Source organism: Melanerpes formicivorus, unplaced genomic scaffold (assembly GCF_026170545.1).
Source record: "Melanerpes formicivorus ecotype bairdi unplaced genomic scaffold, bMelFor1.0.p_v2 SCAF_63, whole genome shotgun sequence".
Lineage (NCBI taxonomy): Eukaryota > Metazoa > Chordata > Aves > Piciformes > Picidae > Melanerpes > Melanerpes formicivorus.
In genome coordinates this window covers 335,207-355,236 of record NW_027142415.1, presented here as the reverse complement: position 1 = coordinate 355,236, position 20,030 = coordinate 335,207, and the positions used below count along the sequence as shown (strand labels likewise).

General features: G+C 44.6%; 2 protein-coding genes across 5 annotated transcripts; both read right to left on the bottom strand.

Annotated features, from left to right (window-relative positions):
- Positions 1-24: 24 nt before the first annotated feature.
- RWDD1 (RWD domain containing 1) lies at positions 25-10,278 on the bottom strand. 3 transcript variants are annotated; one of them, XM_068162268.1, is made up of 8 exons: positions 10,139-10,246; positions 9,004-9,069; positions 7,146-7,276; positions 5,901-6,044; positions 4,759-4,891; positions 4,489-4,551; positions 2,482-2,621; positions 25-2,165 (listed from the first exon to the last, which is right to left on the bottom strand). In XM_068162268.1, the coding sequence occupies exons 1-7, from the start codon at positions 10,209-10,211 to the stop codon at positions 2,509-2,511; spliced, it is 723 nt and encodes a 240-aa protein (XP_068018369.1). In that variant the 5' UTR covers positions 10,212-10,246; the 3' UTR covers positions 25-2,165; positions 2,482-2,508. The 3 variants fall into 3 exon arrangements, with proteins under 3 accessions (XP_068018369.1, XP_068018370.1, XP_068018372.1); XM_068162269.1 differs by having other exon boundaries at positions 26-268; XM_068162271.1 differs by lacking the exon at positions 25-2,165 and having other exon boundaries at positions 2,273-2,621; positions 10,139-10,278.
- On the bottom strand, positions 10,234-14,752 carry CALHM4 (calcium homeostasis modulator family member 4). Of its 2 annotated transcripts, XR_010990288.1 has the most exons (3): positions 12,921-14,752; positions 11,637-12,162; positions 10,234-10,483 (listed from the first exon to the last, which is right to left on the bottom strand). XR_010990288.1 is itself a non-coding variant. In XM_068162266.1 (2 exons), the coding sequence occupies exons 1-2, from the start codon at positions 13,470-13,472 to the stop codon at positions 11,758-11,760; spliced, it is 957 nt and encodes a 318-aa protein (XP_068018367.1). In that variant the 5' UTR covers positions 13,473-14,752; the 3' UTR covers positions 10,610-11,757. The 2 variants fall into 2 exon arrangements, 1 of the variants encoding a protein (XP_068018367.1); XM_068162266.1 differs by lacking the exon at positions 10,234-10,483 and having other exon boundaries at positions 10,610-12,162.
- Positions 14,753-20,030: the final 5,278 nt, after the last annotated feature.

The window sequence follows — 20,030 nt, the reverse complement described above, 5'->3', positions numbered from 1 at the left end:
CCATTTCAGCAAACTGAAACACACAAAGATAGCCAAGCTGACTCTCAGTCAAATTCCCTTTTATTTCACAGATGTTGTTAACGCAGCTAAACAGATCAGAACTTCAGACTGAGTCACTGAAGCTTGTCCCACAGACTCGGACGAGCAGATTTGACACTCGTGGCTCACTTCAAGCCTTATTATTTCCTCTGCTTTGAGACGTGAGGTGGAACAGTGAAAGCGCATTTTCACACTTGGCCTTGCTTGACATTTTGAAGCTGTACATCCTCTGCATGAAAACCAGTTAATATGTTAGTGTTAACCAGTTAATATGTTAGAGAACAGACTAGAAAACCTCATTAATCTAGAAACACCACTCATGAGAAACTTTCTTCCCCATGTTTAGGCTCTTGCTTAGTGACCCACTTGGAAAACTCTCTCAGATTACCACATTTTGCACAGACTCCACAGCATTCTCAGAGTCAGACCAGGTTTTAGGAGAACTAATTCACTCCTTCTAGCAAAGGATGCCAGTTTGAAACACACATAGCTGAAAAGAGAAAGCAGCCTCAAGGGTTAAGTGTTTTATATGCTGCTGAATTGAGACATGCCAGAAGTAAAGGAAGTTCAGCACCCAGGAGCATTTTAAAGCATCCTGGCAATCACACAGGAAGCTGGATGCAGTCATGAAGATGCTTTCAATCCAACCATCATCTTTGGGAAAGTCAGATGTGACATCACATTAGCTCACAACTTTTTCATGTATTTGGTAACCCTGCTGGAACACAGATCCTGCTTATTGCTTTGAAATACACAATGCCACTGAAACCTAGATGCTTGTCAGCTCTTAGTAGCCAGAATTCAAAAGGTCAAATAGAGGACAGGAGGAACAAAGGCACATGGTTCATTTATAAAAGTATTTACAGGATACTTGACCATTTATTTCTATCTACTGGAAAGTCACTCATGTGGAATACAAAATGAAAAGACTAATGAAACATCTTAGAGAGCATAAAATTGTTAGGGTTGGAAGGGACCTCAAGGATCACCCAGTTCCAACCCCCCCTGCCATGGGCAGGGACACCTCACACTCGACCAGGTTGCTCAGAGCTACAATCCAGCCTGGCCTTAAAATATTCCAGAGATGAGGCTTCTACCACCTCCCTGGGCAACCTGTTCCAGTGCCTCACCACCCTCATCGAAACCAGACATTCTCAAGTGACACAAGCAGAGAATCCAATACACCATTACATTGTCTTCAGAATTTCTCAAGGTGGAATTTACAAGTTATTTATACAGTTCATGAATCTGCTGCTCCTCCAAGCACTGTGATACTTCAGTGCAACCCTCTTCAAAGGTTGAAGCTGGTGCAGTTAAGGCAGTCTGCTAACAGAATTAAAAAAGATCCAGCACACAGTGTTTAAATCATTGAGGTGCCTTGGGAGAGCTGTCTTTTGAAACCTTCATCCATACCATCAGCCTTCCAACTGATGCAGTCTCAAACACAGCATTTTTAAACTCCAGTTCTTTTGGGGGAGGAGGGAAGGGAGGAGTTCAACATCAAGCTCTGTAAGCAACTCTGCAGGATCCTTAACGTCCACGAGCTGATGGGCAGCTTTAACATACATTGTGCCAACCTTTCTGGGCTGCCAACAAGGTGCTTTCCAAAACAACCACCATTACATTCAAACTCTTTGACTCCTGATACTGGAACCTGCATTCCACTGGTAGTGTTCAAGAGAAGTTCAAGAGAAACCCAACTCACTCTGAACAAATCAATCAAGCTTTTTAGGAGGACTTCACCTCAATCAGATTCTTATCCCTAGAGAGATGAAACTACTCATCCTCAACAATGCCAAAATGATTTTACTCTAGTAGCTTGGAAATAGCTTCCATTCAACTGGAGAACTTTTTATTCAGAGGTGAGCAGCCCTGCCTATCTACCAGCTGATAGGTTAGGGCACCAGAAGTGATTTGCAGCAGTAGAAAATTCTGCAGAAGAAACAAAATCATCACCATAATAATAATAATAAAAAAATAACTGCATAGTTTGTGATCCCTTTTATTCACTAAAGCTGCCCCTGTGTGGCCCAGGTGGAAGACAGCACACCAGCTGCTCAGCCTTCAGATGCAGGTGTGTTTAGCACTTGCTGGAACAGCTTTCCATCTTGCTCCTTGTCACATCTCTTCAAAGGACAATCACAGCAGTGAGGAGGAAAAAGGGAAAAGCAAAAAAAAAGAGAGAGAGAGAGAAAATGGAAGAGCATTTTCAGACAGATCAATAATCCTCCAATTTGTCATGGGAAATATTAAAGTAAATTTATTCACAATGGAAGTCATCAGGAGACCATTCTCCTGGGTTTCAAACCTTTTGGTGTTTTTCTTTGGGGAGAAAAAAAAATAAAGGAATAAAAAGGAAGAAAAGTAAACCAATACATCTTACTAAAACCACAGATGCTGTGGCTTGCCTGCCTGCCCCTCTCTCCTTGCATATGTCCATACCGATGACAAGAGCCAGTTTGTGAAAGTCTAATCACTATCTAAGTTGACAGGGTTGTAGTCAGGGTCATCCTCTTCATCCTCCAACTCTAAATCATCCATTTCTTGGAATAAAGATTCATCAACTTCCACGCTGTTTCCAGCTGCACAGAAGAGAAAAAAATAGTTTGTTTTCAGGCAAGCAGCAAAACAGGACCTAAAGAAATACACAACACTTTGTGAGGCTCATTCCTCATGTGGGTAGCTGTTAACTCACTTGGCTTTCTATATACCAAATGTATATGGAAAAGGAAATGCCACATTTTATCTCCTTAGAGAATCAAATGCCACATTTTGTCTTTTATTCCTCACACTGAAAGACAGCAAGAGGGGCAAGGGGAAAAGCAAGGCAGGAGGGGCACGGGGAAAAGCAAGGCAGGAGGGGCACGGGGAAAAGCAAGGCAGGAGGGGCAAGGGGGAAAGCAAGGCAGGAGGGGCAAGGGGGAAAGCAAGGCAGGAGGGGCAAGGGGGAAAGCAAGGCAGGAGGGACAAGGGGGAAAGCAAGGCAGGAGGGACAAGGGGGAAAGCAAGGCAGGAGGAACAAACCCAATGAAATGTCATTTAGGACTTCAGCATCCACTGGGAGAATGAATTAACAAGTCCCAGAAGCAGAGATTCTTTCTGCCAGATACTGTCAAAGCAGGAGCTCAGGACCTCACTGTTTCAATTTTTACAACTACCACAGCTCCAGAGTGTTTATAAAAACACCCTTACAGACCATTTATATATGCCTACATACATGCACTTGCTTTCAAATTTCAATATGAAAAGCAAGATGAAGCTTTGCATGCTTCCACAGTTTCTTCTGGAAGAGATGATGCCAATCTAAGGAGAAAACTCGGGATTACTGTGTGATTATTTGTGTGTATGAACAGTGACATCTTCTGGTCACTGAAGAAGGTTCTGTCCTTCCTCTGGATTTGAAAGAATCCCTGCAAATTTCCATCTAAAAGACAATGCCATTAACCTGTATGAGCTGTAAAATTAATGTAACTTATTACGTGGCACTGTACTGTTAAATTCCAGTTAGCAACCTGTTACATGGATGACAGAACAGCAAGAAGAACAGGAGGTCTCAATCCCTGATAGCAACAAGATTACAATTATTGGACCATGAGGTCTGTGGTGACAGGTTGGACTTGATCTTTGAGGTCTCTTCCAACCTTGGTGATACTGTGATACATCAAACCCAAGTAACTTGGGCACAGGACCCAATACAGAGGTCTGCTCCTCCCCTGAGACAGAAAAATGTTCCACCAACAAACCTTCTTCACTTTAGGCATCCTGAAGGCAGACAAGGTTAAATGCTGCCCTCTAACAGAAACTCAACTCCCCTGTTACTACCAGTTCAAGTTTTTACTCTCTGATATTCATAAACTCCTTTGTTTGGACCTTTTTTACATTTCAGCTGGCACCAGGTCAGATAGTTATGGAGAGATAAGAAATACATCTGCACACAACCACAGAGAAGAACTGGGCTGCACAGAGGCAAATAGCATTTAACTTGACCTGCAAGCTATTTACTGCTGATGGTGAGGGTCAGACACAAGGAGCCAGAACTGCAAGATCTGTGACTGAGATCAGGGGAAAGGTGGGTGGCTATTAGGGGGGACAAAAAGGGAAAAAGAAACAGCAGATGTTGGTTGTGAGGGTTTTTACTTTGGTTTTGTTTTGCTTTGCATGTTTTAGTTTTGCTTCCAGTCCAACTACTTGAGTAGAGCAACAGAAACAAGATCAACACAAGCTCAAGACTGCAGCTAAATATGCTTTAGCACCTTGAAAATGATTTCTTGATTTTGAAAGCTAAAATCAGTTCTGTTCAGGCTGCAAACCAGTACATCTTAGTTCTTACACTGGAACAGTGATACTGAGGTAAGATGTTAGCTCAGAAACACAATACAGATTTTGCTTAGGGTGTCTGGCTTATTTCAAGCCAGTGCCTTGCAATTGTGGAGGTAAACAGCAACTTACCTTCCTCCAAGAACTGGATGTCAGAGGTGTCAAGGTTGTGATCCATTTCAAACAGCTGCTTACCTAGGCACAGAATGAAAAATAATATATAAGCAAGCACAATTCTGAAGTAACTATCAATAACTAACTATCCAACCCTGAGAATTCTGTGATGAAAAAGTGCATTAGGAGATTGTTTGCTACCAGCATTTTTCAGTGTAAAAATTACTTCTCAGGCTTGTTACAGTCCAGTATCAGTGCAAAAGCTTGAAGACCAGTGTTGACTCATACCACTTAGCTTATTTTTGCCTGCTTGTTCTTCTTCTTTCATTTTTTTCCTCTTTATTTCTAGGAGTTCTGCATCAAACTTTGCTTTCCAGTTTAGGAAATTCTCAATGGTAACAGGAGTGCCATGAAAACGTTGCTGGAAGGACAGAAAACAAGGCTGCGATCACAATGTGCACAGCTAGAAGTCAACATGAGCATTCCCTTCATTATACCAATTACAATGTTCCAGAAGCAGTGCTTGCTGTGAAGTGCTCCTAGAAATTAAGCCTAACCCTGAGAACATACAAGGAACACATTCTTACTGGGTTTTGGAATGGGACTCTCCCTCCTGAGAGCCGTACTGAGGCGCAAATCCCAAGTGGAAAAACTCCACCTACTACTTTGGGACCTACAGTGCAACAGTTAGCAACACCCCATTAATACAGGCTGCCCATAAGCAGGCAGAGCTTCTTCCCAACTCTTAAGTGCAATCTATACTAAAATATGTTCCATTAAAATATCTGAACCCTTCTATCTTATTAAGACAGAAAAAAGGATTCTTTTTTTCCCCCCAGCTATATTTTTCTGCCCTTCACAGACATACTGAACCCTTCAAGACCAATCCATCTCTAGCTATTTCTGAGGAAGAAAGTCAAGACTTCAAGTTGGACCTATCACAGCATATTCCATGAATGGAAAAACTACTCCACAGTGGCTGGTAGAAAGGACACATGCCCTGAAGAAAGGACTTGTCCCACTGCTTGCACCCTACCCACTCAGTCTACCAAGCAAGCCTGGACTTCCTCTGTGTAGCATTCCATATTCTACCCTTCCTTGCTCCCCAACCCATCTTGCCTCTTCAAGAAAAAAAGTATAGCTACAGCCAGATTTCATTTCATTTGGGAAAAATCCCTGCCTCTGCCTTTGGAAGCCATGCTAGAAGGGATTGTGAATGTGAAGTAAGCCTCTGAAAAGACTTCTTTAGAAAATGTGGGGGAGACAAAGCACTTCAGTACACTAAAGAATCTTCTAATCCTTGAGTTTTAATTATATCAGCTTTGGGATAGATGCACCTCTCTCCCACTGCAACTGAGAACTGCTCCTGCATCCAACCCACACAGTTTGAAAAAGCTGGCATTTTTAGCTGAACACATCATTCTACATACTTTCTCCTCTTCTTCTGCTTCTCTTTCTTTCTGTTTCTTTTCCTCTTCCCTTCGTGTTTTCATTTGATCCACAATTTCATTCAATTTCTCCTGTACTGCTGAGACTAGAGTGAAGATCATTACCATTCCTAAATTTTCTTCTGCCTACAACACAAAGAAAGCAACTTTAAACAGGAGAACATTAAACCTTCAGCAGCTGAATGCCTAAGTGTGTTTAGAAAGCAGCATGCTGTGCAAATGCAGGTAAGACAGCACCAGATGCACTACCCTCAGAAGCTCACTGTAAAGTTCAAGTCAATTAGTCAGTTAATCCAGTTAAAATTACCCCCAAGCCAGGGCACAGCCAAACACCAATGGTGAACAACTATATTCAGGATACCAATATATCATAGACATCTGGAAAGCTCATGAATAACACTTTAGAAGGAATACAACTCCAAGACTTGAATACCATAAACCGTAAGAGAAAACAGTCACTCAGAACCTCACCTCTCCTGAAATGGCTTATTCCTTAATCCCATTAGATGCCCCTCTGAGGTGGGATAGACTCCCAGAAAAAGAGAAAGCAACAAAATCCCTACCAGTTAAGGTAGGGAAGGCTGTATGAAGTGAACTGAAAAGAAGGAATTCCTGCTGAACATATTATAGCAACTTTAAGGCAGGGAGGACTTGTCAGGAATGCCTGAAATCAAAGAAGTGTTGCCTTCTCATTCCTTCACAATGCACCCTCACTGATCCTAAAGGTTGAAGAGATGGGATGGGGTGCTGGGTGCCATGGTTAGTTGATTAGGTAGCGTTGGGTGATAGGTTGGACTCAGTGACCTCAAAGGTCTTTTCCAACTTGCTTAATTCTAGTCTATCCTGGTCCATTCCCATTCCATTCCAATTCTAAGAGATCAAGAATCAATGCAACCTTTTAAAATCTTTCCAAACAAGTAGCTTATTTCTACAAACACTCTCTCTATATAGCTAAATAAATTCACCTTAAGCCAGAACTGCAAAAGAGGGGCAGCCCTAGAGCACTCCATTTCAGTATCCTACCTGTGCACACTAAATTAGCCCATGTGTTACCTCATTAACATAACTCACCTCAATAATGTCATTTATCACACTCAAGCCTCCAAATCAGTCCCCACAGCGTGGAATGGCTTTCAAATGAGTAGCTCAGAAAACAACAGATTTGAGAGAAAAACTCTGGCTAAAAGGTGAAGCAATGTTTGAACTGAGCTATTCTATTTTCCTTACCTGCTGTTCTAGTAGCTTTATTATGTCTGTGACATCGTTATCATCAAGATTCTCCTGTGAGACGACTTCATAAAGTGGAGTTTCATCAGGGTATTTTTCTCTATAGGTAAATTTAAGGGTGGTCTGGACAGCTACAAGGTAAAAACAAAACATATTTTTGTGGTGGTAAGTCTGGGTGACTTTCATTGCATATTTCAACACTGCACCAGCAGCCTGAAGATTTTAATATATAAAATATTCTTGTCTAAAGGGAAAGGTCAGCTTACCCAGATATTAAAACTATATGGCCAGATTTAAACATAATGCAAGAGTACTGAGAGATTAAGACAACTAAGTTTACTCTTACATCAGCTACTACAGGTCATTAATGTCTGACAGGTCTTTAGAAGGACTGGAAAGTCTGTGGCACCGTGGGTACTACAGTGGTAACCTCTTTTTCCTCATATTCCACTTAAAGATGGAGAAAAATGAGGAAGAGTCTTAACAACAGACCCAAAGAGAATCTCAGCATATTCATGCTTCTCATTCCATGTGCCTAGCTGGACTGCCAACCTCTGTGTTGGGTACGCCATACAACAAGGACACAATGGCCAGTACAAGTCACTAAGTGGAAACCCACTTGAGGAGAATGCACTTACCCTGGAGCCAGACAGAGCTAGGATAACATGGAAACAAAGCAAAAGAGAATCAAATTCTTTTATGCATCCTGCCAGAATGCCAGGGAAAAAAATTCCCTTCAGGTCGTCAAGACTCATTTCTGGCAGCCCAGCAGTCTCTTCAACAAAGCCACCTGCTCCAAGCAGGACTTACACTTTTCAAACTGAAGGCATGAGTACCTTCTGCTGCACTGGTTAGGCCACACCTCGAGTACTGTGTCCAGTTCTGGGTTCCTCAGTTTAGGAAGGAGGTTGACTTGCTGGAGTGTGTCCAGAGAAGGGCAACAAAGTTGGTGAGGGGTTTGGAACACAAGCCCTATGAGGAGAGGCTGAGGGAGCTGGGGCTGCTTAGCCTGGAGAGGAGGAGACTCAGGGTGACCTTATTGCTGTCTAAAACTACCTGAAGGGTGGTTGTAGACAGGTGGATGTTGGTCCCTTCTCCCAAGCAGCCAGCACCAGAACAAGAGGACACAGTCTCAGGCTGCACCAGGGGAGGTTTAGGCTGGATGTTAGGAAGAAGTTCTATACAGAGAGAGTGACTGCCCATTGGAATGGGCTGCCCGGGGAGGTGGTGGAGTCACCATCATGGGAGGTGTTCAGGAGGAGACTTGATGGGGTGCTTGGTGCCATGGGTTAGCTGTTTGGGTGGGTTGGATTGGTTGATAGGTTGGACGTGATGATCTTGAAGGTCCCTTCCAACCTGGTCTGGTCTGGTCTATTCTACTCTATTCTATTCTAACAGTATCTCTCAAGCCTCCCTGGAGCAAGGCTTACTTACAAGGCCACATAAGCACTGACACCCAAAAAATACAGTGACCCACAGCTTGCTGCTCTGGAACTGCTCCTCGAGGGCAGTATGATGACAGCACAGACCCAACTCTCCCTTGCTGTTGCTAGGAAAAAAAGTCATCTCACGACATGTCCACAAGCTCCTAGTGGGATGATGACAGCTCACACTATTTGAAGCTACACTACAAAGCATTTGAGGTTCAGCATGGCAGGAAACAGCCCTGGGGAGAGACTGCAACACTTCTGCAAACCAAGCACAGATCACCAGAATCTCTGAACTATGCTTTCTGAGGAATGCTTGCTGGATCAGGACCAGAAGTGGACTTAAATGGAGGTACATCTACTTACTGGCAATAGAATTAGGCTTACACTGAAACTCCTCCTAGAGATGTTAAAGACATGACCCAACTTACTTTCATCATTTTCTCCTGCTTCAGATGTCACAGTGATGGTGAAAGTCGTCGGATTTTCTGACAATACTGTTCAAGGAAAACAAAAAGAGAGATTCTTTAAAGGAGGTAACTACTTCTTCACATCACTAAAACTGAACTTCTCAAGGTCTAATGCAGCAAGGAAGGTCTTGATACGGTGTTAAAGGCCTATTTCTTTCAATTAACATATGACACGATGTGATGTTTGGAGTGCTCTTTGAAGGCGAGCACCTAACACCAACACCACCAAGAGGTTTATCTTTTGGAAAGCCTTCTCCTCTGCAAGTTTCACTTCTCCAAAAAGTGCTGATCTACCTACCATCAAATGACTTCAGTCAGCACCCTGGATGTGGGCAGAAAGCTCCCAAAGCTAATTTGCTTTATTACACTAGATATGTGCGACGAGCATCCACTGCACTCTTAACCCCGAGCTATTTTTACAGCGTGTCTGCACCTATTTCTGTATTTAGGACGGCTTAGGGTTATCAAATGCTTCTTAAAACACAAAGTGCTTTCCTTGAGGAAAGCATCACCCAGGTAATGTACTAGAATGAGATTGTGAGAAGGCGGCTGACAACAAGCAGCTCCACAAAATGCACTCAGAGGTAACAGCAGCCTCCCAGCACCCCACAGCAGCCTGCGGTACCCTCCAGGGCTGCCAGGAGCTGATAGCAGCACGGAAAACTGATCCGCGCAGAAACCGAGCCCCCGGTCTCCACCTGGGGCCGCACCCTGTGAAGGGCTTATCCAAAGAGCATCGGCCAAAGAGCCTCAGCCTGCCACCAGCCCCAGCTCGGGCTCCGGCCCCGGCGCGGCTGTCGGCACCCGGCAGCCGAACCCCGCCGCTGAAGCGGGCAGCCGCGGCCGCCACCGGCCCGCACCGGCCCCCCCTCCAGAAGCCCGATCAAGCGCGCTGGTTTTCCCGACTCGGGGAAAAAAAAGAAAATTAAAAAGTTAGGAGAAATATCCAAGCCGTGCAGCCAGCAGACGCCCGGAGGAGCCCGGGCGGCCACGGCACGCAGGGCGCCTGCCTCCCGCCGGGGCCTCCCGTTCCTCCTGCACACCGGCTCGCCGCGGCCGTGCGGCGGAGCGAGGCTCGGGCTGCGACGCGGCTCACCCGTGAACGAGTCCGGGTAGATGGATTCCAAGGCCTCCAGCTCGTTGCGCTGCTCCTCGCTGTAGTCGGTCATCGTCGCCCGCCGCCGCCGTCAGCCATGAGCCGCTCGCACCGCCGGCCCGCGCCTGCGCGCTGCGCTCCGGCATCGGCTAGGCATGCCTGGCGCCGGCCGCGATCGGCGGTGGATGGCTTTGGGCTGAGCAACCGAACGCCAGCAGCTGCGAGGTGCTGGAGGTAGAGATTGTGTTTGCTGGCGCTGCAGCTGCGCTCCCCGGCGAGCACAAGCAAACCGTGCAGCTCTGCTCACGGAAAGGTGAGGGTTCCGGTGAAATACCTGTGTGAGGACTGGGGAGAATTTGTTTAGTTCATTGAAAGCTGCCCCTTTTCCTGCTACCCAGCACAGGCAGCCTTTGCATTGGGTTAGATGCTTAAATCTTGAAACCTAAACACATTTAGCAAGATCTGCAATTTAACTTATCTCTGGCACCTGCTTTTTGCAGTAAAATGTAGTAAAGAATGGTATTTTCCCACTTTAGCACTTGAGGGTCATTCGGCAACAGCAGTTCCTATAACCTAGCCTCTTGCTCTGTAGCACAGACATGCATGGCAAAGCAATAGAAGAAACGTAAGAAAGAAACATAAGGAAAAAACAGGGTATTTATTGTCACACTGTAAGAGTTAGAAATATCTGCACAGGGAGTCCAGAGAAGATGCAGCCACATCATCATATCAAAACCAAAAGCATCATTAAGCCCCCTTTGACTGCATGTGGTAGTTTACATCACAGTAATATTTATGGCCATAGTGGCATGACTAAATTCTAAGTTTTTCAGAAGCAAAGCAAACTTCACTGCATAGAGTGAGATCTGTTTCCCAGCCTGGTTGGCTGTTTGGACAAGAAGCAAGCACACAAGCTCCTGGGAAACTTTGAGGAGTATCTAAAAGGAACAGGAGGCTGACTTTGTCCTTCCTTTCAGCAAGAATACATTTCATTTCAAATTTCCACATGTAAAGTGTCTGTTCTTACAGGTGCAGACATCCATCCTGTGTCTCAGTGGATATTTTAATCTCCTTAGCAGAATTGAAAGCTTGCTAGACTCAGTCTTTGCTGCTAAAGTTATCCCCTACACAGACTTGGCTCGGTATATTTTATTCACTTAAGACAAAAAAAAGACATGGAAGAGAAGGTATTTCTGTTAGGATTCACAGAGACAAGGCTGGATATCTGCTTTTGCTCTGTTCAGAATGGATCAGGCTTATAGGATCCAAACAAAGTGTAGCTATTAATTTTTAAAGATTTTTGTAATGGGAGGAAAGAAAAAGCATTTGGGAGTAACTCTCTCTTCCATTACGTACTCATTCTTTCAGCACAAGTATTAGAAAGCTGACAGCTGTGGTTTAAAACAGACCACCCTGAACTAGACATAAACCATCACATCCCACAAGAGTCAGAAAGGGATCTGTAAGCACATGCTAAAGGACTACATTAACAACATACATTTGCTTAAGTAGTTTACATATCAACATAAGGCACTGGGAAGTTCCAGAACAGCTCTGGTCTGATATGGAGCTAGACAGGTTCCTGCTTTTCCACAAGGTGTTGGTGGCAACTTGGACACTCAGACCTGTGATCTGGTCACAGGGTCTTCAGCAGTCTTCAGGTATTTTCCAGTTGCAGGCTGCTTGAGTGCCCAGTCATGGAGGAGGCTGTAGTCATAGTGCTCCTCGTCCACTCGTTTCAGAAAGGCCAGCCCAGAAATGGCTTGCCACTCTCTGAGAGATGGGATACGGATTTCCTTCACATTTTCACTTCCTGGGGCAAAGCCAAAGAACTTCTTTACATTCTGCATGGCATAGAGCCTGGAGTGCTGGTCTATTGCTTCATCAAACAGCTCCTGCTCATTATGAACATAGTTAATCCAGTATCTGAAATGCAGAAAGCTGAGTGGGGAGAGGCAGCTTGCCACGCAGTAAGACAGGAAGACAGTGATGACTACCACAGCAATCAGAAACCAGCCAGCCACCTTAAAAGACAAAAACAAAACCCCTGTGACACCTGCAAATACTCAGAGTGGTAACTTCTGAGCATGAGAAAGTCTGTAAGATAGTCTTTGCTTTTCCTGAGTAAGGCTAACAAGGTATAAGCCTGGTAAGGCTTTGCTGCCACCAAACCCTGTTGCTGCCAACTGGAAGCAACCACATAGTAAAGTCTTTTTTTCTGTCCAGTTTGTGTCATTCTGTTGTATAATTTGTTAAAGGTTTTGCCTCCACATGTATTGTGAGAAGAGAAACTTCTAATTCCCAGCCTGCATTAGTTTATAGCCTGTTTAAGATAAATTTTGTCTGAAGTGACTACTTAATGTCCCCCCTGTTATTTACCCAGAAAGTAAGCTTTGAAAGTTGAGTCTGATCTAAACCCCAAGATTTTGGTTTGTTTCACTTGGAGCTCTTGCAGCCTGTGCACCTTGAATGAAGGAACTTTCACAGCCTCCCTGGCTTTTAAACTTGCATTTGCCTTACTTGATGGTACTTTTCAAGATACTACACAGGGAGGAATATAGCCTCCAGTAGCAGGTAACAATCTGAACAATGAGACGTAATAAATTATATATAGCTGCAGTTCAGCTCTACTTACAGAAACAAAGCAGGCTTCAAAACACAGAGATTTGGCACTCAAGGCAGAAGATACTGTTCCTGTTTTATCCTAACATTTTGTCTGATGACTTAACCCTTTTTCTCATCACTAAGCCTGCAAGCAATAGAAGCAACATGAGTTACTCACTTGTGACTGGTAACGAAGAAGGAGAATCACTTCATCTCTTGCCCGGGTCAGCTCTGGAGGAACTAACTGACGGCATGGAAACGCAGCCAGTATTTCTCTGCGTTCACTATCAGTAACATTAGCTTCGTAATAATGCACAGAGATGAACTCACTCATGGCACAGACATAGTATGAGCCATTTATCAGGGTGACTGCTAGCCACGTCACTGGAGCAACCAGGGCTCTCCCAGTGATGCTGCACAAGACAAAGCAGATCAGTTTGCACTGCAGTAACCTGCTCTGTTTAGCTGCTGCCTGAAGAGGAGAACTTCTGCCTGTGACCAGCCTCCAAGTCTGGTTATTCAGGGCATAACCAACAATAAGAAGGATCAATGCAGGAACCCCTAGGAAAGCCAGCCCATAGATAAGGTTCTGCCCATCGTGACACGGACAGTTGAACGTAAAGAAAGAGAAAAGCTGCTGCCCACCAATTGTCAACATTGCAATGATGGCATTAGAAAGAATGGCCTCTTTGCCTTTCAGAAAAGTTAGCCACTTTGGAAGGAAAGTCATTGTAGATCTTGCTCTTCACCTTTAAGTCAACACTAGCTTTTAGTTATATCTAATTAACATTAACAGCAGACTAGAACAGAATAAACTCCATCAGTCTCAAAAACAACCTCAAACCAGACAAGCCTACAAACAAACTACAAGCCCCAAGCACAGCCCCCAAAACTCCTGCTGATCTTTCCCCTTCCACTGATTTTTTGACTCTACTCCATGCCAGCCAGGAGCTTGTTTGCTAGCTTTAAGTACTTGTAAACATCCAATCGTGTGTTTTAATTGCTTCAATAATTTATCTCAGCAGTTGGGGAACATTTAGCTTCTAGGTAATTGTGAGCTCTGCCAGCCCCTTGCTACTTGTCTCAAACTAGCAATCCTCCCTACCTTTTGGATGACATACAATGCTATCAAGCTGATGATTATCCTGTCAGGGTTAATTGGCAAGCTGTTTCCTAATCAATAGTAATTAACAGAAGCATGGTGTGAAACTAGGGGAAAGAAAACCCAAAGGAGAGCTTTCAGCTATGCTTTACAAAACTCATCTAAACAAAGCCTTTTTACTGGACTAACTATGAAAAATGAAGCATTTAAAGTGCTTCAACATTGAAATAAACCCAGACCAGTTCCATAAGTTGCACAAAGTTTGGAATCTCCATTCTCTTTCTATTTAATGCCAGTTCTGGTTCTGAGGCAATTTGCTTTCCAAACACTGGCATCTGAGATGTAGTTAGCTGCAGAACCATGAGGAGTTTAGTGTTTCATCTGTAGGTGGCAAGAAGTTGGGGATTGGACATGACACTTGGTGCCATGGTTTAGTAGTCATGAGGTGTTGGGTGACAGGATGGACTTGATGATCTTTGAGGTCTTTTCCCACCTTTTTGATTCTATGATTCTAAGTTTGGATGTCTCATTTCCTGACAGTGTGGAATGCTTCCTTTGCAAAGTGTTTGATGTGTAATCTGTTCACACAGCATCCAGCCAGCTTCAGACCTGCTGGTGCTAACACCTGGCATATATATGGCATGGCCTCTGATCCCAAGGTGTAAGATTTTCTCTGTGTATCAACAATCTCATTCTGTGGTCAGAAATAGAGATTTTTTTCCAGAGCTGGTTTCTGAATATTGAGATGTATGATCTGTGCTCTCATCATCTCACAAATCAAGCTTTGAAACAGAGAGTCATTTAAAACATTTCACTCGTGATGAATTTTTTCATAGTTTCATAGTTTCATAGTTTCATAGTTTCATTCAGGGTTGGAAGGGACCACAAGGATCATCTAGTTCCAACCCCCCTGCCATGGGCAGGGACACCCCACACTAGATCAGGCTGGACAGAGCCTCATCCAGCCTGCTCTTAAACACCCCCAGGGACGGGGCCTCAACCACCTCCCTGGACAACCCATTCCAGGGTTTCACCACTCTCATGGTGAAGAACCTCCTCCTCACATCCAGCCTGAATCTCCCCACCTCCAGCTTCATTCCATTCCCCCTAGTCCTATCACTACCTGAGATCCTGAGAAGTCCTTCCCCAGCCTTCCTGTAGGCCCCCTTCAGATACTGGAAGGCCACAATTAGGTCACCTCGGAGCCTTCTCTTCTGCAGACTGAACAGCCCCAACTCCTTCAGTCTGTCCTCATAGGAGAGGTGCTCCAGCCCTCTGATCATCCTCGTGGCCCTTCTCTGGACACGTTCCAGCACCTCCACATCCCTCTTGTAATAGGGGCTCCAGAACTGGACACAGTACTCCAGGTGGGGTCTCACCAGGGCTGAGTAGAGGGGGAGGATCACCTCCCTCGACCTGCTAGCCACACTTCTCCTGATGCAGCCCAGGATCTGATTGGCTTTGCGGGCTGCAAGTGCACACTGAGAGCTCATGTTGAGCTTTTTGTCCACCAGCACCCCCAAGTCTCTCTCCTCAGGGCTACTTTCCAGCCAGTCACTGCCCAGCCTGTATTTGTGCCTGGGATTGCCTCGACCCAGCTGCAGGACCCTGCACTTGCTCTTATTGAACTTCATGAGGCTGGCTTGTGCCCACCTCTCCAGCCTGTGAAGGTCCCTCTGGATGGCCTCCCTTCCCTCCAGCGTGTCTGCTGCACCACACAGCTTGGTGTCATCAGCAAACTTGCTGAGGGTGCACTCAATGCCACTGTCCATGTCCCCCACAAAGATGTTGAACAAGACAGGTCCCAGGACTGATCCCTGAGGGACTCCACTTGTCACTGGCCTCCACTGGGACATGGAGCCATTGACAGCCACTCTTTGGGTGCGGCCATCAAGCCAGTTCCTTATCCATCTAGTGGTCCACCAATCAAACCCATGTGTCACCAGTTTGGAGACCAGGATGTGGTGCGGGACAGTGTCGAAGGCTTTGCTCAGGTCCAGGTAAACGACATCAGTTGCTCGCCCCTCATCTATTAATTTTGTCACCTGCTCATAGAAGGCCACCAGGTTGGTCAGGCAGGATTTGCCCTTGGCAAAGCCATGCTGACTGTTCCCAATCACCTCTTCACTATTCTTTTGAGCGAGTAGTGACTCCAGGAGGATCTGTTCCATGATCTTTCCAGGCACAGAGGTGAGACTGACTGGTCTGTAGTTCCCTGGTTCCTCCTTCTTGCCCTTTTTGAAGATGGGGGCAATGTTTCCCCTTTTCCAGTCTGTGGGGACTTCACCAGACTGCCAGGACTTTTGAAATATAATAGAGAGGGGTTTAGCAACCTCATCTGCCAGTTCTCTCAGTACCCGTGGGTGTAACCCGTCGGGTCCCATGGACTTGAACACTTTCAGGTTCTTCAGATGATCACAAACCTGATCTGCACTTACAATGGGCAGTCATACTTTGTTTATGGTCATGCTATCCAGTACTTCTGTACATTGCATGCCCCAGGCTGACCTGAGTATGCAAATACTCGTGTTTAAATCCTGAGAGGTCTAACTGCCTGTAATATAAACATTTTTACCAGAAAGATAAAGAAAATTAGCCAGAAAGTCCATGAGGAAAGTTGTCTTCCCGTTACAGATGGCTATCTCTAGAAGGTGTGGAGCTGGCCAGATGATGTAACAATGTCTGACTGCACAGCCTCACAGAATCATAGAATCAATAAGGTTGGAAGAGACCTCAAAGATCAAGTCCAATCTGTCACCCAAGACCTCATGACTACTAAGCCATGGCACCAAGTGCCACATCCAATGCCCTCTTGAACATCTTTTCCCTCCCCTTGCAGAGAGAGATGCTAATCATAACTTTCCTCTCAAAAAAAGAGTAATTTTAGCACCCATATTACCTACTTGAACGGCAGAGACACTCTGATGGCTGTTATGCACTCAGATGGTACATTATACATGCCTTGCCTGTTTACTGGCAACACCTTGCTCCGCCAAGGACCCCTACAGTGGTAGGATAGATATCTTCTTGTCTAACCCCAGTCACAACCTGTGAGCAAGGTCCTTTCAAAGCTATGTGACACTGTTATACAAAACTAAAAGTCTTAGAGAAACCTGTGGAAACATCCAGAAGCAGTTTGCCATGGCTTTCCTGCAACCTCTTGTTAAGTTCTTGGTTGGTTGGGCAGAGTAGTGGCACAACAAACTCCCCGTGCTGTCTGAGCCATGCCATTTTGAGGCTTCATTTTCTTTCAGTATCACAGGGTTTTTCAATAACTTTATTTTTTTTGGTACTAGTGGCATTATATTGAAAGCAAAACAAGACACCAACACCAAAACCCTCCTTTAAATTCAGGGGAATAAACCCACCAGGCTATGCCAGAATTATTTTGAAGATAGGTCTAATAAGAGTCTCCCATTCTGCCTCACTTCATTTTAAAATCTCCTGCTGGTTGCTGCTGAGATTTGATTTATTGGTTTTATTGAGAACACACCTCTCATGTTGTTTATAAGGGAAGGAGGCTTTCTCAAGCATCACTTGTTTACTCAAGAAACACATTAGCTGTGAAACCGAAGAGAGGTACAGCACTGAAATATTCATAGTCAGCCTAAGGCTGTTGAATGAGGCAATTTATACAATCAATACAACAACTTCATAGTGCTGCGTCATCTCTTCTTTGGCATTTGCTTTTATGCTGTGCTGTAAGTAATCCTGCTGGGTCATCCTATTATGGGGTAAATTACAGGGTTGGATCCAATTAAGAGCTTGGGCGGCACATCAAAATAAGTACTTGCCTTTGCAGAAGAACCCAACGTTCTGAAGTAGGCATTTAGGCTCTTTGTCTGAGGTCCAGGAAGAGCTAGGACTGAATGCAATCCAAAACCCCACTATCTGAGGTGACAGCCAGCTTGCCTCTGAGGCTGAGAGATGCTTCTATCTGACATGTGAGGCAAATAGGATAGGTGGGCAAACCTTAGCCATGGTTTTGCTGGTCATCTTTTAGGGCTCTGTCAGCTTGGTTAGCTCATGCCAGCTTTAAAACATAGTTATTGGAAGACATCACAAGTTCCTATCCTCCCATACAAAAGCAAACAGTTTTTATTCGCTTGTTTGCTTTGTATTGAAATTAAGCAGCCATGGCACAAAGGGAGAGATTGATTTCAATTCCCTTCTCCACCTGATCCAGCCAAAAGTCACTCACTCATCTCCTTCTTCCAAGAGCTCAGTTATTATTAGTGATGTGGGGAGACTGTGATGGGAAGAAGCTGCATTCCCCAGCTTTCCTGGTATAGCTTTACCAGCTGTACTTAATTTCCCTGCAGAGGGGATTTTCATCTGTGACTTCCCCTGTGTACATGTGTGCATGTATGTCTTTTCCAAACAATGCTGATGTGTTCTTATATGCATTGCACTGTCTGGTCTATAGTGTTCCTTCACAGAATAGTAGAGGGGTTTGAGTCGGAAGGGACCTCCAAAGGTCATCTAGTCCAACCCCCCTGCAGTCAGCAGAGACATTCTTCGCTACATCAGGCTGCTTAGAGCCTTGTTGAGCCTGGCCTTGAATATCCCCAGGGATGGAGCCTCAACTACCTCCCTGGGCAAACTGTTTTAGCATTCCAGCACCCTCATGGTGCAGAACTTGTTCCTAACATCCAATCTAAATCTACTCTTCTTTAATTTCAAACCATTGCCCCTTGTACTACACTCCAGGCCTTTGTAATCAGTCCCTCTCCAGCCTTCTTGTAGGTCCTTTTTCAGGTACCAGAAGGCTGCTATCAGGGCTCCCCAGAGCCTTCTCTTCTCCAGGCTGAACATCCCCAGCTCCCTCAGCTTGTCCTCGTAGCAGAACTGTTGTATTATGGTTGCAGTATTAATGACACAGGCTGAAATAATTAATCCTTATATTCAGAGCTGTGTAAATGAGATGGTGCTCATATATAGGTAGCCTTGAGAACTTTGTGATGGCTTTGCTGCAGTGAATTTATGGCAGTGATAATCTTTTAGAGCTGCTTTTTAACATGCACTGCAGTACACTCTTTTATGGAATATGGGATGTCTCTTGCAAGGAGAAACAGATTTGGTCTTTGTTGCCAGTTGGAGACAATCTGAGAAACAAACCCAGCTCCGACTCAATTTAGAAATGCAAATAACTACCTAGAGGATTGTGATGCCTGGCTTTTGTAGTTCATCTAAATTTCTGTATGGGAAGTGGCTGCAATAGTTTCACTTGTAAAAATGAGTCAGATTTTACAGGGCCAGAAAAGTGCCTAGAAAAAAAAAACAAGAGGCTCAATGTATTGTAAAACTGTCAGCACCAGCTTGTTCTGTGCAAAATGAAAGCTGTTGGCTATTTTCCACAGGAAAAAAAAAACAACAACAACCTGAAAATCCTTTTATTTGCCCTATGTTTTGTTGCTGAACGGTGTCATAACTTTAAACTACCGTGTTTAAAGGTAAATTAATCCTTCTTGTCCCAAATGAATCACATCTGTTACTATAGAATAGAAGAAAAGAAAAGAAAAGAAAAGAAAAGAAAAGAAAAGAAAAGAAAAGAAAAGAAAAGAAAAGAAAAGAAAAGAAAAGAAAAGAAAAGAAAAGAAAAGAAAAGAAAAGAAAAGAAAAGAAAAGAAAAGAAAAGAAAAGAGAAAGGAAATGAAAGGAAGAGAGGAGAGGGAGAGGAGAGGGAGAGGAGAGGGAGAGGAGAGGGAGAGGAGAGGGAGAGGAGAGGGAGAGGAGAGGGAGAGGAGAGGGAGAGGAGAGGGAGAGGAGAGGAGAGGAGAGGAGAGGAGAGGAGAGGAGAGGAGAGGAGAGGCGAGGCGAGGCGAGGCGAGGCGAGGCGAGGCGAGGCGAGGCGAGGCGAGGCGAGGCGAGGAGAGGAGAGGAGAGGAGAGAAGAGAAGAGAAGAGAAGAGAAGAGAAGAGAAGAGAAGAGAAGAGAAGAGAAGAGAAGAGAAGAGAAGAGGAAGAGAAGAGAAGAGAAGAGAAGAGAAGAGAAGAGAAAAGAGAAGAGAGAAGAGAAGAGAAGAGAGAAGAGAAGAGAAGAGAAGAGAAGAGAAGAGAAGAGAAGAGAAGAGAAGAGAAGAGAAGAGAAGAGAAGAGAAGAGAAGAGAAGAGAAGAGAAGAGAAGAGAAGAGAAGAGAAGAGAAGAGAATTGACCAGGTTGGAAAAGACCTTTGAGATCCTCAAG